The sequence below is a fragment of the Tetrao urogallus genome (genome assembly GCF_951394365.1).
Source record: "Tetrao urogallus genome assembly, chromosome: 17".
In the NCBI taxonomy this organism is placed as follows: Eukaryota; Metazoa; Chordata; class Aves; order Galliformes; family Phasianidae; genus Tetrao; species Tetrao urogallus.
The window spans coordinates 5,361,697-5,378,545 of NC_136830.1; the positions used below are offsets into that span (position 1 = coordinate 5,361,697).

At 37.4% G+C, this 16,849-nt stretch overlaps 1 protein-coding gene across 1 annotated transcript in view; it reads right to left on the reverse strand.

Annotated features, from left to right (window-relative positions):
* The window catches only part of IFT81 (intraflagellar transport 81), a gene marked incomplete at both ends in the record, with an annotated part of 36,934 nt that overhangs the window by 19,198 nt on the left and 887 nt on the right, over positions 1 to 16,849 (reverse strand). Inside the window, 8 exons of the mRNA XM_079543628.1 lie at positions 738 to 833; positions 2,069 to 2,232; positions 9,987 to 10,071; positions 11,314 to 11,424; positions 11,743 to 11,808; positions 12,904 to 12,993; positions 15,916 to 16,096; positions 16,719 to 16,822. Coding sequence (XP_079399754.1) covers positions 738 to 833; positions 2,069 to 2,232; positions 9,987 to 10,071; positions 11,314 to 11,424; positions 11,743 to 11,808; positions 12,904 to 12,993; positions 15,916 to 16,096; positions 16,719 to 16,822 — 897 coding nt within the window. The remainder of the gene's footprint in view (positions 1 to 737; positions 834 to 2,068; positions 2,233 to 9,986; positions 10,072 to 11,313; positions 11,425 to 11,742; positions 11,809 to 12,903; positions 12,994 to 15,915; positions 16,097 to 16,718; positions 16,823 to 16,849) is intronic.

The window sequence follows — 16,849 nt, forward strand, 5'->3', positions numbered from 1 at the left end:
ATGCACCAGGCATATTTCACATATTTTATATGTGATTGAACTGCAGCATACATTTTATCACCATTTTTTCCTACCACTGATATATTTTACCTACGCCTTTTTATTTTTTAAGCCATCGCCATAAATATCATTATGGAAATCTTGAATAAGATCAGCAGCTATACAGGTCAGCTGGAAAAGAAACCACATATGTTTCTGCATAAGCTGTAAAAGTCTCTGATTTCAGAAACCCATTTTATAACTTTTGAATTTATGAAGGCTAGACCACACAGCTTATTTTACAGAGGAACTCTTTAATAGCTTCAGGATGAAAAAAATACAGAGAGAAAAATCAAAGAATGCGTTCTTAACAGATGTAAAAGGAAAAGTAGCATGTGGTCAAACACAAGCAAGTGCTATGACTGAAAGCAAGCTCTGCATCCAGCACACGTGCTGCCTTGTAAGATTCTGTCCACAGCTGGAGATTTACTAAAATAGCTCTTCCCAAGTGATTCTTCCAGGGTTCCTGTGATGCAGCTGACAGGCAACACCTCAGACAGCAACTGAGGAACTCACTGGCATGACTGGAAGCAATTGTTTGACTAAGCCTTAAGCACGCCATTTGTTTAGGTTTTGTCTCACATTATCATCTATTTCTACAGATTCTTGCTTTAATAAGTTAAAGAAAAAAAGTCTACATGCAACAGTGACTGAAATTGCTCCACTGATTCTTCTCAAAATGCTTTGTTTTTTCCTACCTGTTGGCGATACATGGAAAGTTTACTATCAACTGGCTCATACTTCATCATTCTTTTCTCAATAAGCTGATTTATTTGTACATTTACTTCATTTATCTGCAAAACAGAGCCGAAAAACAGAGGAAACAGAACTTTATTTCTTTGTCTTCTCCAAGAACTAAATGCTTTACAAACCAGACCAACAGCCCAGCTAACGAGGAAATATTGCTAACTCTGTTTTCGAACTAGAGGAAAGAAAAGAACAAAAAACTCAATGAGTTACTCAGTACTGGCCAGGAAGAGGCTGGGTTTTTGATTTCCAGTTCTGTGCCTTAATGATAAGGCAGGAGCGTGACATTTGCCCTGAAAATGAAGTAAAGTGGTACACATGGACAGAAAAAAGAATAAAAGAATCAGTGACTTGGTACATACAGACAGAAAAAGGTTGATGTTGCCATATATATTGAGAAAGGCACACTGTCACATAGTAACAAACATTTATTTTCACTTAGACTTCTAAAGAGCAGCAGATAAAAAGCAGGTGATACCAAGTTTTACCAATGCTTCTAAGAGTCACAGCCATCACACTGCAGCTCTGTGGTACCCTCCTTCTGCTGCCACAAAATGCACCTGGTTGTCCACAGGTTCAGATTGTCAATCTTCACTCTGAAACTTTAAAGCCCACTGCATCTGGAAACAAACACCTACACCAGCACACTGATTCCAGCTGCCTCTTTTCTGACTTAATGCTACACTGGGACTCTCATCAGCCATGGAAACCACAGCCCTAGCAACCTTCCTTTAATTCTCTGCTAACTAGATGACTGCTGATAAGCAAGCAGTGTAAATATATGCTAAAATCTAATGAAGTCAAAACAAAGTGCAGGTACAGAGCAGGACATTACCCCAACGTTACTCTGAGTAACAGCTGCATACTTAGAAAGCTAAGTATTTCAAACAAAGCTTTGTTCACCATGTCATAAGCACTCTTATATTGGTATAAGCTCCCTTGGTGCCAGTGAAAGTTTAAAACAAGCTAAAACTGAAGAGAAGAAAAATCAAACCTTTAATGCTGAACTAATATCTTTGCTCACACAACAGCAAATTGCCAACTCAATTTTCTAAATAGCATTTAAGGATACAGTGGGTTTTGTGGTTTTGTTTTTTTCTTTTTTTCCTTATCTAAGAGCTTGCATTTAGTGAGTAACATCTTCTTTTACAACTGAAGAGGTGTTCCTTTGGGAGTTAAACCTTTTCTCGAGGATGCAAAGCAGGCACAGGAGAAGTGCAATATGCACAAACTCTAGAGCATGCTATGAAACATGAATTAAGTGTCACTTTGGTCAACTTACCTTGCTTTCAAGTACATTGAGATCTGATTGACCCATAGCTGGCTCTGCAATTGCCTTTTGTAAGAAATACACTGATTTCTTCTTACTTTCAAGCTCCTTAGGTATTTTTTCAGTAGCGAGGTATGAATTGAAGTTTATCTCCTCTTCCAGTTTCTTCATTAAGCCTTAAGAACAAATTAAATCAATGCATGTCCATGAAGAAAGTAATGTAGAGGATAATTAAGTTCAATTTTCTCAACACAATGAAGTGTTCAGTGACGGATTACAATAAAAACAGCACAATACTTGAATCTTCCTCTCAAAACTCAAATTAACAAGTAGTTACTTGATCTAGCTTTTAATCTGGATGTTAAACAAAACAAGTTGCATTACACTTGCTACCCACCTGTATCTCCAACACGTTCCTGTTAACTCCTCACTGTATTCTTTTAGTCAATAAAACAAGTAAAATCTCTCCGTAGATCAAAGTCCAGATGAATCAGATACAAAAACTCAACACACAGCATTGACAAAGAGAACCATTAGCACCATGCATGCCTTAGGCACATCAAGACACTGCGTCATTGCGTCGTGTTACTATTTTCTGTAGTGAGTTATGCTCTTTTGAAACTGAAAAGTTGATGGCTAGAATTTGGTGTCTCATGCATGATCAGTGAGGGACAGCACAGCACGTCAGAGCTGTGCTGCCATGCTCAGGGCTCCTCTGAAGCTTGGATCCCTTAGAACATCCCTGGCTGGAGCATTGGAGAGATTCTACCCCATAGATTTCACAGGTCATAGTTTCATGTGAATTACATCGTCTACAGACAAATTATCTCAGTGTGAATCCTTTATCTGTGTCTCGAAATAGAACTAAGATCTTAATTTGGCCAGCCTCCTGTAAGGTCTGTTACGTCCTTGGAAACTCTCCCTTAAAATAAAACTTCTTTGTTCTAATTTTGTATCTAAAAAAGGCCTTACAATGAGCTGAAATAAATGTATGCATACTGTAAGAGTCTTCTACATTATAAAATGCCTCTCTCTAAGTAACAGATGATTTTTTCTTTTAAGAGCAAATACTCAATCTTGAGCATTCAATTCAGTACACTGTGAAAATTGAAAACAAAAAGATTTTTTAAAAAAAGAAATTGCTGTGTAATGTCAAAAATTCTATTGAGAAAAGCAATCACCTACCTGATGATTGAGCCTGATTCACACTGCATGATACATGCTTATAATGACTTTGCTTTTGCTAGGTAGAGTAATTTAGCCTCCATTACAAACAATTTATTTATAAACACAGATAAGAACAATACAGAGCTAGAAAAATGTGACAGAATAAAACCAAATTGCTATTTAAATTACATTACACAGCAGTCTGCTGACAACAGATACTTCAGTGCAATTGCTCCTCTGAGACACCTGTACCAAGGGCTATGGTAAAATTTGGAAGTTGCACATCAGACTGGAGTGGGAAGAGGTATTTCTGAATTTTTTCATGACCAAAATGACTAAAAGGTAAGTACCCCGGGTACTTTTTAAGACGACTCACTGGGGGTGTATTGTTGGTTTGTTGGTGTTCTGGTTCTTTTGTTTGTTTGTTTTTCTTGGTTGTTGGGTTTGTTGTTTTGCCGTGAAGTGCAAAGCAAAACAAGAAATTCCAAATCTCTGTCTTTCTCTGCAGAAAAAAGGAAAGCTTGAGTACAGGGATACAATAACAGAGCTGATCTTGCTGAAACAGAGAGGAAAGGATGCAAGTTGAAAACACAGCTTTAGGCTTTGAGGCTAAAGAGCCTGCTGACCACATCACTGACTGATGTAAGGAGAAGGACAGAATAAAGTTAAATGCAAGTCTCAGAAAAGGGGGCTCCATTATTCTGCATCTATTTACCAAGAGGACTAGACACAGTACTGACAGATACTCCTCACTCTCTGCTCTCAGCTTGGGTCGAAAGGAAATGTACTTGGGTTTGTCTGCCAGAGAAGAAAGGAGCCATACTTAGCTCTTGAGAAAGCCTCAAGAATGAGAATCAGTAGACCCTAGGGAAAGCAGTGCTCCTAACAAAATAAAGTCAAACCAAACTAAAAACAAGAAGGAATTCCTCTTTTCCAGCTGTCCACTTCATTGATCTCATTTCATGAAAAACAGTACTACCATAAACTCTTTTTCCCTTTGTGGGAAGGTTATTCATCTTGTGCAAAACAGCTTCAGATTGGTTTCAGAACAGGCAATGCACTTGCTATATGTGTGCAATAGCCATTACGTGCTGGGCACTACAGCTAGACTCAGAAATGCACTGGAACTTACTGGGAGAGAACACCAATCTACCCCCAGGAATACCCACCTCTTTCTTCCAGGAGAACTGACTTTCAGTCTTCCTCAGCCCACTGACGAGCTGTGCAGGAAGGACTACATTTTAATGTCTCACTAGAAATCTACCACCTCTGCAAATGCAGCAAAGCTTCCCACATACACCATGAGCTGAATTATCACCTCAGAACTAGGAACATAACTCCCCAGTGGATATTTATAACCAAGAACTTCAGTGTGGAAATCAAAGCGATATTGATCAAGTTACCCTGATATTTAATATTAATATTCTAATCAACTATTTTTTTTTCTAGCCTGCCTCTTAGATGGAAAAAATAAAATAAAACAACCACATGTATAACTTATGCTTTATTTCTTACCCTTCTCCAGCTTTCTTATAAAGCATGCCTAAATATTACAGATTTAAGCTTAAACTCATGAAACATCCATGCCTGAATGACTGCTTTCGAAAACAGAAGGGACCTATTGACTTTACTGGGTAAAAACTTGATTGCTATCTTGATTTCTTTCTCTGATAACCTGAGAGCTATTACCAACTTCTTTCAAACACCAACTGGTTCTGCATCACACAATGAAGCGAGTTAAAACCTGACAACTTGATGGGGAAAGACATGATGATGCCAAAATCCCTCATGACTAATGCAGTTCTTTCCTAAATACTTCTGGAGATATTTTTTCTTTTGTATGATTTAACATACAGAGAAGTAACTACCTAAGAGCTATTTCTGCTGCTTTACAGAACCTTAAAAAACAAACACACAGCTGCTCTTTTAAGATTTTTTTCTCAGTGACTTTTTCTTTCCAAATTCCCAGGACAGAGGAAAGAAAAGCAAGCATACTTTAAGTTTTCCATTACACATATAAGCCCTGTTTTTAATGTTTTAGCATTCACTTATGGTTACAAAATCTACATACGTAAGCTGCACAGAAAGGCTGGCTCTGTGCCCTAGGGCTATTTTGGCAAGGCTCTGCCAACCTTACACGTGAAGAGCTATTAACAGCAATTCCTCATGTTTTCCATTCAATTTTGTTATTATAATTATTGCATAAAGTGAGGTGGGAGAAAGACTTTCTTAGTGCTTGCTCAGTCATGTAGGAAAGAAGCAGGTTTCCCAGCATAATTCTTCTAATAGATGTAAACTTGGATCTCTTTGTGCTCAGGCTCCTACTTCTTTTCCCTCTGTGGGCTCCCCATTAGGCATTCCATATCAAAAACACCTGCAATACTGATTTAATTCATTAATTAAATAAAGCTACCTGCCAATACTTGGAACACTTTGTTTAGTATCACCCAGGAAGGCTATGACAAAGGCAGGTGTGGAAAGGACTTCCACGTGGCATTTGCTTGCTAATCAAAGACCTCACTTCCCTGTTTGCATTCATCCTGTACAAATGAGTACTGAAGGGATTCAGCCTGCAGCTTCCAATGGTACCACTTTCAATTTCCCTGTGTTAAGCAGAGTTCTAGGACACACAAACATTAATAGATGATGATTAAATCTATCAATATCTCACTGAAAAACTACACAGCTTCCCAAATGTTCTACAGTACAGTATGCTTCCTACGTTATAATTATTACTGCAGCTCTTTGAAATCTAACTTCTCAATATCTTTCCCAAATTCCAGGCAGTGGTCAGGGTACTGCAATGATGAAAATATCAGAGCTAAAAAAAAAAAGAGGAGCAACAATGCTCCTGTTCCATTCCTTCCATAAATAAATGCAAGGATAGCACCAAGTCTTTGACACCAGGAGCTCCAGTTCTACCATTTTTACACCATACCCCACAAGCTTTTATCAGAATCACTTAGGAACAACTCCCACATGCCACCACATTTGGCTTTTCCTTCAAATACGTATTGTTGGCACGGTCTTGGTTTGCCAAGTGATTATTTTGAATCAATAGCCTGTCCTCCTCATTACCCAGTCAATTCCCCAATCCTGTTTTCCATCTGGCAATTTAATCAGTGATCATTTGCTATTTTCTTTCATGGCACTAACATAAAACTGAAAAAAGAGCCAAATACTGATTTATGCATGCCCCCATTAGAAATACATCCAATCAGTGAAAATTCCCCAATTAGCTGCCTTTTTAAAGTCTTCAGTAAAGTCCTTTTAATCAATTTAATACAGATCACATCGAATTTTTGCTTTGCCTTGTTTGTTCTTCAAAATGGGGTGCAAGTAAAAAAGTCAAAGGTCTTGAAAGACTCAACCATAGCTATACTATCAGTCTTATCAGCCAGCCTTGTATTTCCATCCTTAAACATTTTTGAGTTCCTCCTCAGTCATTTTCCTTTACCACAACTGTAACCTGGTCTCAGCATTGGAGGAAATTATTTAAACTTTGAATTTCAGAGACAGATAGTTCTGTGGCCAAACAAAAAGTTTTAAACAAACAACAACAGAAGAAGTTTGTGTTTTCATTCAAATAGGATATTTCAATAATAGTTTCTATTTTTCACTAAGTGTTCAGAATGCCATAAAATAAACATCTGTACAAAAGAATTCCTCCTTGTAAGTATCCCTGATGTTCTCATTGGTCTAAAATGCTACTACGTATTAATTTAATGGAATGTACCAATTGCATGTTTCTGTTTATCATTGGAAACCCTCTTAACCCATTCTTTTAATCAATATTCATTAATCAATATTAATCAATCAAAGCAAGGCACCCATTTCTCACTATTTCTGCCAATAATTTGAACAATAACGTTCCATTCAAATGGACAGAGATCAAGAATTTCAGTAATTCAGATCACTTCTTGGCATTCACAGTCTGTGTTTGTGCCAGCAGATATTCAAGGCAAAAATATAACAATCTCTGTTAGGTTACTCAAACCAGCGCTCAGTGTCAGAAATGCTAACAGAAATAGATACTTTGTAAATCAGAAATTCTTATCAATAGCAGCAGCAACTGCCTCTCTGTAGTTAAGCAAAGTACAGAGCAGTACTGAAGTTCATAAACAAGGAAGGCACATACTATGGAAACCAGTGTTATCAATTGTAGTCTGCAGGCAATGATCAGCTGTTCTTCATAGTCCAACAAAAGGTCTTCTAAGTAACACATTGTATTTCTAAAAGTGAATAAACTATTAACCATAAGTTATATTTTTCTGGAATAGCTAAAGCAGCCTTATGCTAACGGCACGTTAACGACACTCATCAGTTTGGGGTGGTTGCATTCCTTAACGAATTACTTTGCATTTCTTTAAAGAACATCATCCCAAGTTAATTACCAGATGAAGTAATCAAAGCAACATGTACCCAGAACACATATAAAAATCTACTTATTAACAACAGCTTTTATCAATGTATCTCTTGCTTTGGAAGTAAAACAGGTTAAGTATTAAAAACACAAGAAAATTATTGTAAGGAAAAGCACCAAACTTGCAGTAAAAATCCACAGCTACCAAACAGTCCTTGAATCATCCGTGTACAAGCTCATACTGATGTGAGTAGGCAGCTGAGATACAGAATTGGAGCCAAAGGGAATTTTTAAAAAATAAATAGTGTTAACTGTAGACCAATAAAGCTTTTAAAAGAAATGAAATCCTATTCAATACGCTGCAGCCACATAATTTTAATTATTAAAAAAGAGAAATCAACAGTTGGCATTCTGGAATTGCTACTACAGGCAGTGTCCTTGTAACTACTGAGGGGAAAAGTAATTAAATTATAAAGCTAAGTCCTAAAGTCTTTGTTTGGGCAAAATTTCAACAGAAGTTTTCTAAAATAATGACTCCAAGTTTTTCTTCAGAACATCTAAACACTTTATTTTTTCCTGCAAGTAAAGCTCAAGATGAGGGTAATAAATAAGTTCACTTTATTTTCATCTCAGAGATCAAATGACATTTACTGACTTTTTATTATGTTACCTTTGCTTCTGTGAACTGAAACCTCCAAGTTTCCACAGGCCTTAAAAATACCCTACAAACTGAAATAGAAATGTCGACATAGCTTTGCTGTATAAACTCTCAGCCACAGCAAAAATGGAACCGTTACAGAACTCACCACAGGTCCCTTAGAGTAAAGAAGATAGTTCAGATACTCTTTTAGTTTTCATTTGTGGCTCAAATGCTGATGACAATTGTAAAAAAAAATAAAGCAAAGTTACAAAGTAATGGCATCACAATGCGCTGCTGACTAAGAAGAATCCTCTCGCTCAAAACAACTGGCAAAGCATCCATGATGCAACTGAAATACTAAACTATCTGAGAAAGTAGGACAATTAATTGCTTCACTAAATTTAAATCTAAATACGTAGATGCTATCATTTGGAAAATTATTTATTCAGATAAGAAAAAGCATTCTAATGGTTTGTTTTGTTTTTCGTTTTTTAAACCACAGCAACTCAGCATGCCAGTGCAAGGGCTCTGGGAAAAAAGACTTTGAGTCATATACCTTAGTAGTACAGTAGAGTTCTCCATATAAATCATCCCCAATGACAGCATAAACAACACATAAAGCTTCTATCAATCCTGTGATACGTTACTGATAACCAGTTGAGGTCAGATGCAGCAGAAACGCTGAACCCTGCACAGACTCAGATTAATCCTAGTTGTATTTCCTTCAGAAACATGGATGCTGTAGAATTGTAGACTTTGGAGACAGTGAGTTATGCATTTATCTGCTCTCTGTAATTCCCTCCTACCCACTATTTTTATAGTGGATCAATGAGCAAAAACTTACTCTACAAGGAGTATAATTCACTTTGTTAGTGTGATTTGCAGACTGAGATAAGACTGAAAATGAGCAGCAGCAGCAGTCTACATCAACATACCTAAATCACCTACAGTCATATCATGAGAACAAACTATTTTATATAAACATTATAAATAGGTCTATATATTACATCTATATGTTAATATATAAATGTCTATTATGTATATCTATAAATATATTATATATACACACACACAAAATCCATTCTCTATAAAAAGATTAATTAGGAAATGGGTTTGGTTTTGGTACCATGCAAAACTACAACAGAAACTTGCACCACAATAAGAAACAGGCCTTAAAGCTCTCCAAATGAATGTTTTACTAAATGTAATTAAAAAAAACAAAACCAACCAACATCAAGTCTACACTGAAAAAAATAAATAATTAAATAAATAAAACATGATATTAATATTCAATGTATTTGTACATTCACTGAGATGAAGAGGTATTTCCCTGATCCTCAATTGCAAATACAAAAGACACAAAACTTCACAGTATCTAAACTCTGCCTTTTCTAAGAGGTTTCTGCTTTTTCCAATCCTTGTAGTTCCAGCTGTTTGCTTTTTTATTTCTTGCAGAGTATTATAATTAGTTTCCAGTATGTAACTGGCTTAAGGTTTTAAGCAAAGTGGACCTCAAAAAACAAGACTGAGGTATCTCATCATCTTCCTTATGACTACCCCCCTGCCTTCTTATAGCAAGGCATATTTGCCTTTAGGAGCTCCAGCCTTTAGAATTTATACCTTTATACCTATTTATACCTTTAGTTTCTCTCTAGTTCACATGTGCTTTCTGGCACTCCCATGTTACTGAGAATCATGCAGTTTTAATTTCATTTCTCACAGAAGTGTAAACCCCCCAGGTGTTACACATTACTACTTACTTTCAGGTTTTGAATCCACTACTGCATGATGCATCTCTTTCAGCTGGAGCTGTGCTCTTTGCAGTCTCTGCTCTGCATGGAATAACTTTGGAGAGAAAATTGTACACGCATAAGCTCATTCCTTTGAAATGCATTTCCAAGTAACTAAAGCAAAAGAGTATCACAAAGAATCCTGAATACAAAAAATGGTAGCTACCAGCTTGTGGTTCACAAGGAAACATGCCAAAACAATTTTCAACAGTTGGCCTGGATTTACTTATTCTTTACTGTTAATTAAGAAAAGCATTGTACTCCCAAGTAGCATTTTCTCTGTGGCACAAATTTCTTAAACTGTTTTCAAGCAAACATTCAAGTGGCTTGAACACTAAAAGGACAGCAAAAAAGCTAGTCAGGATTGCAGTAGAAAATTCTCTTTGTGCTGCATCTCTTGGAAGGCAGCTGAATTGTCACAGCAATCCACTATTCTGTTGCTGAGCCAAGTAGAGAGCACACAGAAAAGCTTGTTGCCAAACAACAGCAGCCAGGTGAATAGTATTTCTGCTACTTAGAGAAATGTGTGATAAGAAGCAGAATCACCTGGACACCACAGTATTTTCTTGTGACCTCCCTCAAGAAAGGACCAATGGCTTGAAAACCTTCTGATTCACATTGATTCCAAATCAGTATGTTGACTGTAATAATAGGCATCTGAATTTAACACTGCTTTAAAAGGAGCAAAAGTTCATATTCTATTTGAAATCAACAGAATTGACTGAGATGATAGAGCAGGCTGGCTTGGGAACATGCAACACAGCTTAGGAATGAAATCCACCCCTACATCCAGATACCAGCTGCTTCCAGTACTTACTAGGACATCACCTTTGTGAGACTCAGGGACAAAACCCCAAGTTGCTCCTGAATACAAATTATATTCTCCCTGCACTGATCCACAGCAAAAAGCTGTGCTACTTGTTGTGTTACCACACAATCTTAGTGCAAGTGCACAGAGATACAATCAAACTAAGGAAACATTTGCTCACTACCATAAACATGAAGACCTCTCTCTGGGTGCTCCCACAGTAAGCCATGGAACATTTCCTAGGATTGCTAAATGATGATGTCAGGAGTAGTTGAGGCAGCCAAATATCTCAAATGAGACGTTCAAAACTTGCAGCATCAAGCCTCTTCCTTTAAGATGCACACAGGTATTTGTATTTTACATAGGATTTAATTTTCTGCTATTAGGAGAAGCTGCACTGTTTTGTTCCTGATGTACTTCTTTACACACACAATCCCCAGACAGATATAAAAACTATTTATTTTAAGAGGTACACTTTTATGGCAATACCTGATTTTTTTGTTCTTGTTTCTGTTGAGCCAAAGATTCTTCTCTCTCTTTTTCTAAGCGAAGCTGTCTTGCTATTTCAAGCATTCGTTGATGATTTTGTACTGTCTCCACCTACAGCAAGTGGATAAATAGTGCATGTTACTGTCAGATAGTTGAGAAATACATTAAAGAGATCATATGTCTAACAAACCCACTTAGCACTTCCTTTCCATACACGTTACTACTCAGAAATGACAGCAAAGTACTGGATTCAAGATTCTTAAAAGCTCTGGACTAACGCCTAGGGAGATTCCCTGTAGGTCAATTAGTTATTTGACTCCTTCCTCGACACGCAGTATGTTTATTCTAATCCTTGTTTGCATTCCAAAATCAGAGTTGCAAGCCAAGGATTATGACACTGAAATGTAACAGCGTTACTTCTCTTATTACCCTCTTCTTAAGACGCTCCACTCTTTTGATGAGTTGATCTTTCTCCTCTTCCATTGCACTTATATCCTAAACAGCAGCAAAAACAGATAAAGAAATGTGAATTTACTACATGGTGCAGAAGGAACTAAACTCTGTACAAGTTACTGTGAAAAGCAGAATTCATCTCTGAATACACCTGAAGCAGTTATAACTTTATCAATCTGTGAACAGAATATCCAGGATTCCAGTCCTGCTCATCTTTCCTACTTCTTCCTCAGTTTCCACTCTCTGCATCCTTCAGTATTAATGTGAGCATTTAAAATAAAAGCAGATGTATTTAAAAATATATATATATACCCAACAAAAAACACACAAAAAACAGAAAAACAAGCCCTACACCCCACAAACAGAAACAACCAAGCAAAAATCAGCACAATAAAACACATGATGTAATTAAACATCTGTTCTTAAATCTTACCATTACCCACTTCCTGGCAATCTGCATGAAGTTGTACCATAAAACTTGCAGTTATACTCCGCATAGGAGTTAAACTTGCTGATACTTTTTCCATTAAAACTGTGTTAAAAGAAATAATCTATGGTTCTAAAACACGTATCCAATTATCTTTCTTTCCTCCTACCTTACAACAGCAGGATCCCACATATTAACAACTATGAGAGAAAGGGAACTAAATTATCAGGTTAGGCCTTATCTCAACATTTGCTTAACTTGTTTGTATGTCTTAATGGAAAGCTGGATTCATGCTCAAACATTTTGATGAAACAGGACAAATATCTTTACTAACACTTTAGCCACATAGAAACACCAATTTTGTTGACTTAGGCTCTTAATTCATTCAACCTCTGAAATTATTACCCTATATCAGTAAAGTTCAAGGTTTTATATCAGTCTGTGGTCACAGAAAAAGAGCTCCAATATTTGACAATCATACTGAACACAGTCTTGGCAGCCTCGTTTCCCCATCTGCTCCACAAAGCCCAGTTCTAAGCATGAGCAAGGACTTTCTGTTTGCCAACAGAGAACAGTTTCAAAACAGCAACTGAGTGCCAATCAGCTCTGACCTCTATAATGTACACACTGCAGTGAGTTCACAAAACCAAAAAATTAGAACATTTTAAAAAAGCATACATAGAAACAATGCATTTTTGTCATATTTTTACCCTTCTTATTTCTGCAGTAGATAAACCAGATGTTTTGAGCTGCTCACATTCCTTATGCAGGTTTTTAAATGCTTCCATCAGTTCTTCATACTACAAAATGAGATAAAATTATGCAGAATGAGCTCTATGGCTGAGGGTTTTCAGGCCAACGTTGCTTTACTATTAAGACAGTAAATACAGACAGAAACATTGTAAAAACAAGAATTAAATGAATTTTTCACCACTAAAACTAAGGAACTTATGAAGCAGAAGAAAAAAATATAACATGATGTTATCTCACATTTAAAGTTGATAGTCAGAATTTCCATGATTTCTTTAGCATTTTAACCTCTCCTCTTGTAACACACAACGTAGTTTCAAAACAAGATGTAAGCTGAGAGGGACAATGCTACATTAACTGTTCTCCCTTACTATAAACCTGCGTACATTACACATGTAAACTTATCAAGCTAAAAAGGGAGAGCTGGGTCTAATAAGATGCTCGAGTGAGGCAATGGAGCTGGAGCACTGATGTTCTCTCCAGTAAAGCAGCCCCAGAGCACACCTGACTTAACATGTGAGAAACAGTTTTGCCACATTGCATAATGGTGTCCTCGGTGTATTATAGAGGCTGATATATGTAGCTTGGTTTTTAGGAAGAAGTAGACAGTGTGCTACCTCCATACCAGTACATTGCCCACCAGCACTCTTCAACTGAGAGGCAGTGTGAAAGTCTGTGTGGGTAGAGAAATAACAGGGGACAGAAAGAGTTTAGAAATATGGATGGGAAATAAATTTAGATTCAACTTGAAGAAATGCAAGCTGAGAGATAGGAAAGAATAACCTCTGCAGAAACAGCCATTCAATAAGATGGAAAAAAATCTAAGCAGGGAATATAATTTTTTTTTTTTTTTTTACTTCCTGGAAAGAACAATTGATATGACTGCTGAATACGAAATGGCAAAGGCCAGGTTAAACAAAGATGGCAAATCTGTGACAAGTGAAGCAGCAATTCCATCGCATAGAACCTGAGGAACCAGCAGCTGGAATACTCCCTTTTATTGCTGGTTGTTTTAGGAGCAGGCACACTAGGATTTGCTGGAGCAAATTCAAAAAACAGCAGTAAAATGGCCACTGGGAAGAAGATGACAAAATCAAAAAGGGCTTGACTAAGTGACAAATAAAGGTATGATCAGAAGGTACACGCAGGCTGGGTGATGAAAAATGAGTTAAAAAAAAAAAACAGAAGTAAAAATGCAACTGCCTTGTAGCTCACTTAGGTGTTACAGAAATACTTCAACAAATAAGAAGACAGCAAGCCAACTGGGAGCAACTGTATTCATTGCTGGTTCCAAAAACCTTCCTTTGCATCCCTTCTCTATCTCTTTCAAAAGGGGAGTTTAGGGAGTCTCTTCCTCATGGGGAGGCAACATTTCAAGGCACTTGGCAAAACCCAAACACAGGCACAGCATAGTTTGGCAAACCAGAGCAAATGGGAGGTTTCCCACTTCCACTAAAAAAACAAACAAACAAACAAACAAACCAGCAGCATTCCAGCCCACGCACCTGAAACAACTGACACACTCAAATGACCAAACAAAGCCCAGGTTTCAGCAGCACAGTGATTCCTGGCACCTGGCAGCATCTCATTGAAGACTGGTCAATCAGATTTCCGCCTAAATTTAATTACTTTTAGAATTACACACTGCAACCAATTTGATGTCCAAATCACAAAATCAAGGAAGCGCCAGGTTTCTGAGAGCCCTGTTTAGGGAATCTGCAGTACAGGTGAGCTTGATTCTGCACACCCATAAAACTTGCTTATGTTCTAAGATCTCCAGAATTTCACATTTGAAATGTTTCTATTAAAATGCACCATCACATGCCTGCCTACATAAATAGTTGAGGCTAAATTCTTTAATTCATTAGTATCTAAATATTTTCATGGTAATGCTGTGTTACATAAAGACACTGTATTACCCCAGCTTCTGTTCTGAGTTAAATCAGAAGGGTATTGGTTTAATGAGATGGTTTTATTACTGCAATCCCAAAAAGGAATCCATCTCCATTATTTCCATTACGTAAGATGTATATTTATACATATTGAGACTGTGACATACTGAGAAAACTTACAACCTGCATTCCTTCCTCTCCTTCCTACTTCTGCTCAGTTGTTCAAAGTTATAAATCAGACCTTGCTAGTGCCATCAAAAAAGAAAATCAGTCAAGCTACAGAGCTTTGCTGGTGCACAGCTAATAAGCAAGGTTACCTGTTACGAATGCTCACAAACACTGTGATTTGCAAGCAACTACACAGGACAAAAGGCAGAGAAAACTGGATCAAAATAAAGTAAATATGTACCTCAGATAACATAAATTATGTAAAAATGTAATTCTGGTTTACGTGTAGCTCTGCATTTTAAACCCACCCAGCCTCGTTGTCTAAAAATCAACATTTAATGCTCAGAAAAGAAGAGGAAACATAGTAAATAGGAACATCAGCCAAGGAAAAAGAAACTTCTGACTTCTCATAAAAAAAAAAAGAAAGAAAGAAGAATGATTGAAGCAGAAGTGGGATAACACTAATATAAATGTTAGGGGCTAAGAATTATACCTTCAGTTGACAACTGCAAGGCAGCCATTTTTGTTCATAATGTTTGCTGAGCTGATTTATAAAGTTAAAAATATCATGTTAGAGTTCACAGAAGATTAAAAAAAAGCATTAAAAAAATAAGAAAAAAGTATATTTCTTAGGCAGCATAAAAATGAAGGCTAATCAGCACACAATATTTGATGAGTGAGCCTAAGTCCTTCAATTTAGTGCTACCTCTTCCTAAACAATGCAAGGTTTATTGGAAGTGGTTAAAACGTGTTTATTTTCATGAGTGGTTGCCAACCCTTGATTGCAAGATGCTCTTATCATAACTCTCTTGAACGTTAATCTCAGCAGTAACCCCTCAATTCGTGTATCCATTCTTCTATTGGCACTTCAATTAGTTCCTATAAAATGTTGGCATATGTGAAAAACACTACCTGCTTGTTGACGTCAGCCACGGTATCATCCTGTAGGAACTCCACTGGCACGTCCAGTTTTACCAAGAAGCGTGCCAGATAAGCCCTTTTCTTGAGTTCATTGGTTCTCTGAAGAAGCCAATGTAAGACAGGATGAATTACAGGTTTGCTTCCCGTAACCAACCCTTGGCGAAATGCGCTCCTATTCAAAAACAACAACAACAACAAAAAGTATCACCTACTATCAGTAAATCTCAAACGAAAGCACACTGGCTGGAAAGTTTGCAGTGTTTTGACTTTCCCATTCCGCTTCCCTAATGGCTTTCTTATTGTAGTTAATACAGAAGGCAGTCACGGTGCCAGTTTGCTATTTACAATCCTGATTCTGCTACCGTGAGGCACACAGAAACCCCATAACAAAACAAAATGATAAAGCCTGCAAAAACGATTCATCCTTCCCAGCAACATTCTTCTGGAAAAGAGAAAATGAGGGCAGGTTTTCAGGGTTACCACCTGGCATTGGAAGGTGGCACTGCAGCCTGAAAGGACTGGGGGCAGAAGTGACCCTGCTATGCAGGCGGCACCCTCTCCTGGCAGACTCCACAATAGCAGCTGCTGCAGCCGCGCCCCGGGGCTGCCCCACACCTGCGGGAGCCTTGTGCTGCCCTACCAGTGGAACAAAACAGGAGCTCTTCAACATGTTACACATGTCCACTGCGATGGTCAGGGTCAAAAATACAAAAAAAAAAAAACTGAACTAAAGGTTGCTACATAGAAGCTGTAACACACCTTTTATTATGATTCGTGGATTAAAAGATACTTACAGGTCTGTTACGCTTCCTGGAGGCTTGTATTTAAGGATACCAAGGAGAGTCAACATTCTTTTAGCTGTATTCTCTGGCAGCTCCTCTCTAACGTCAACAGCATGCTACAGAGTTTGAAACATACAAATAAA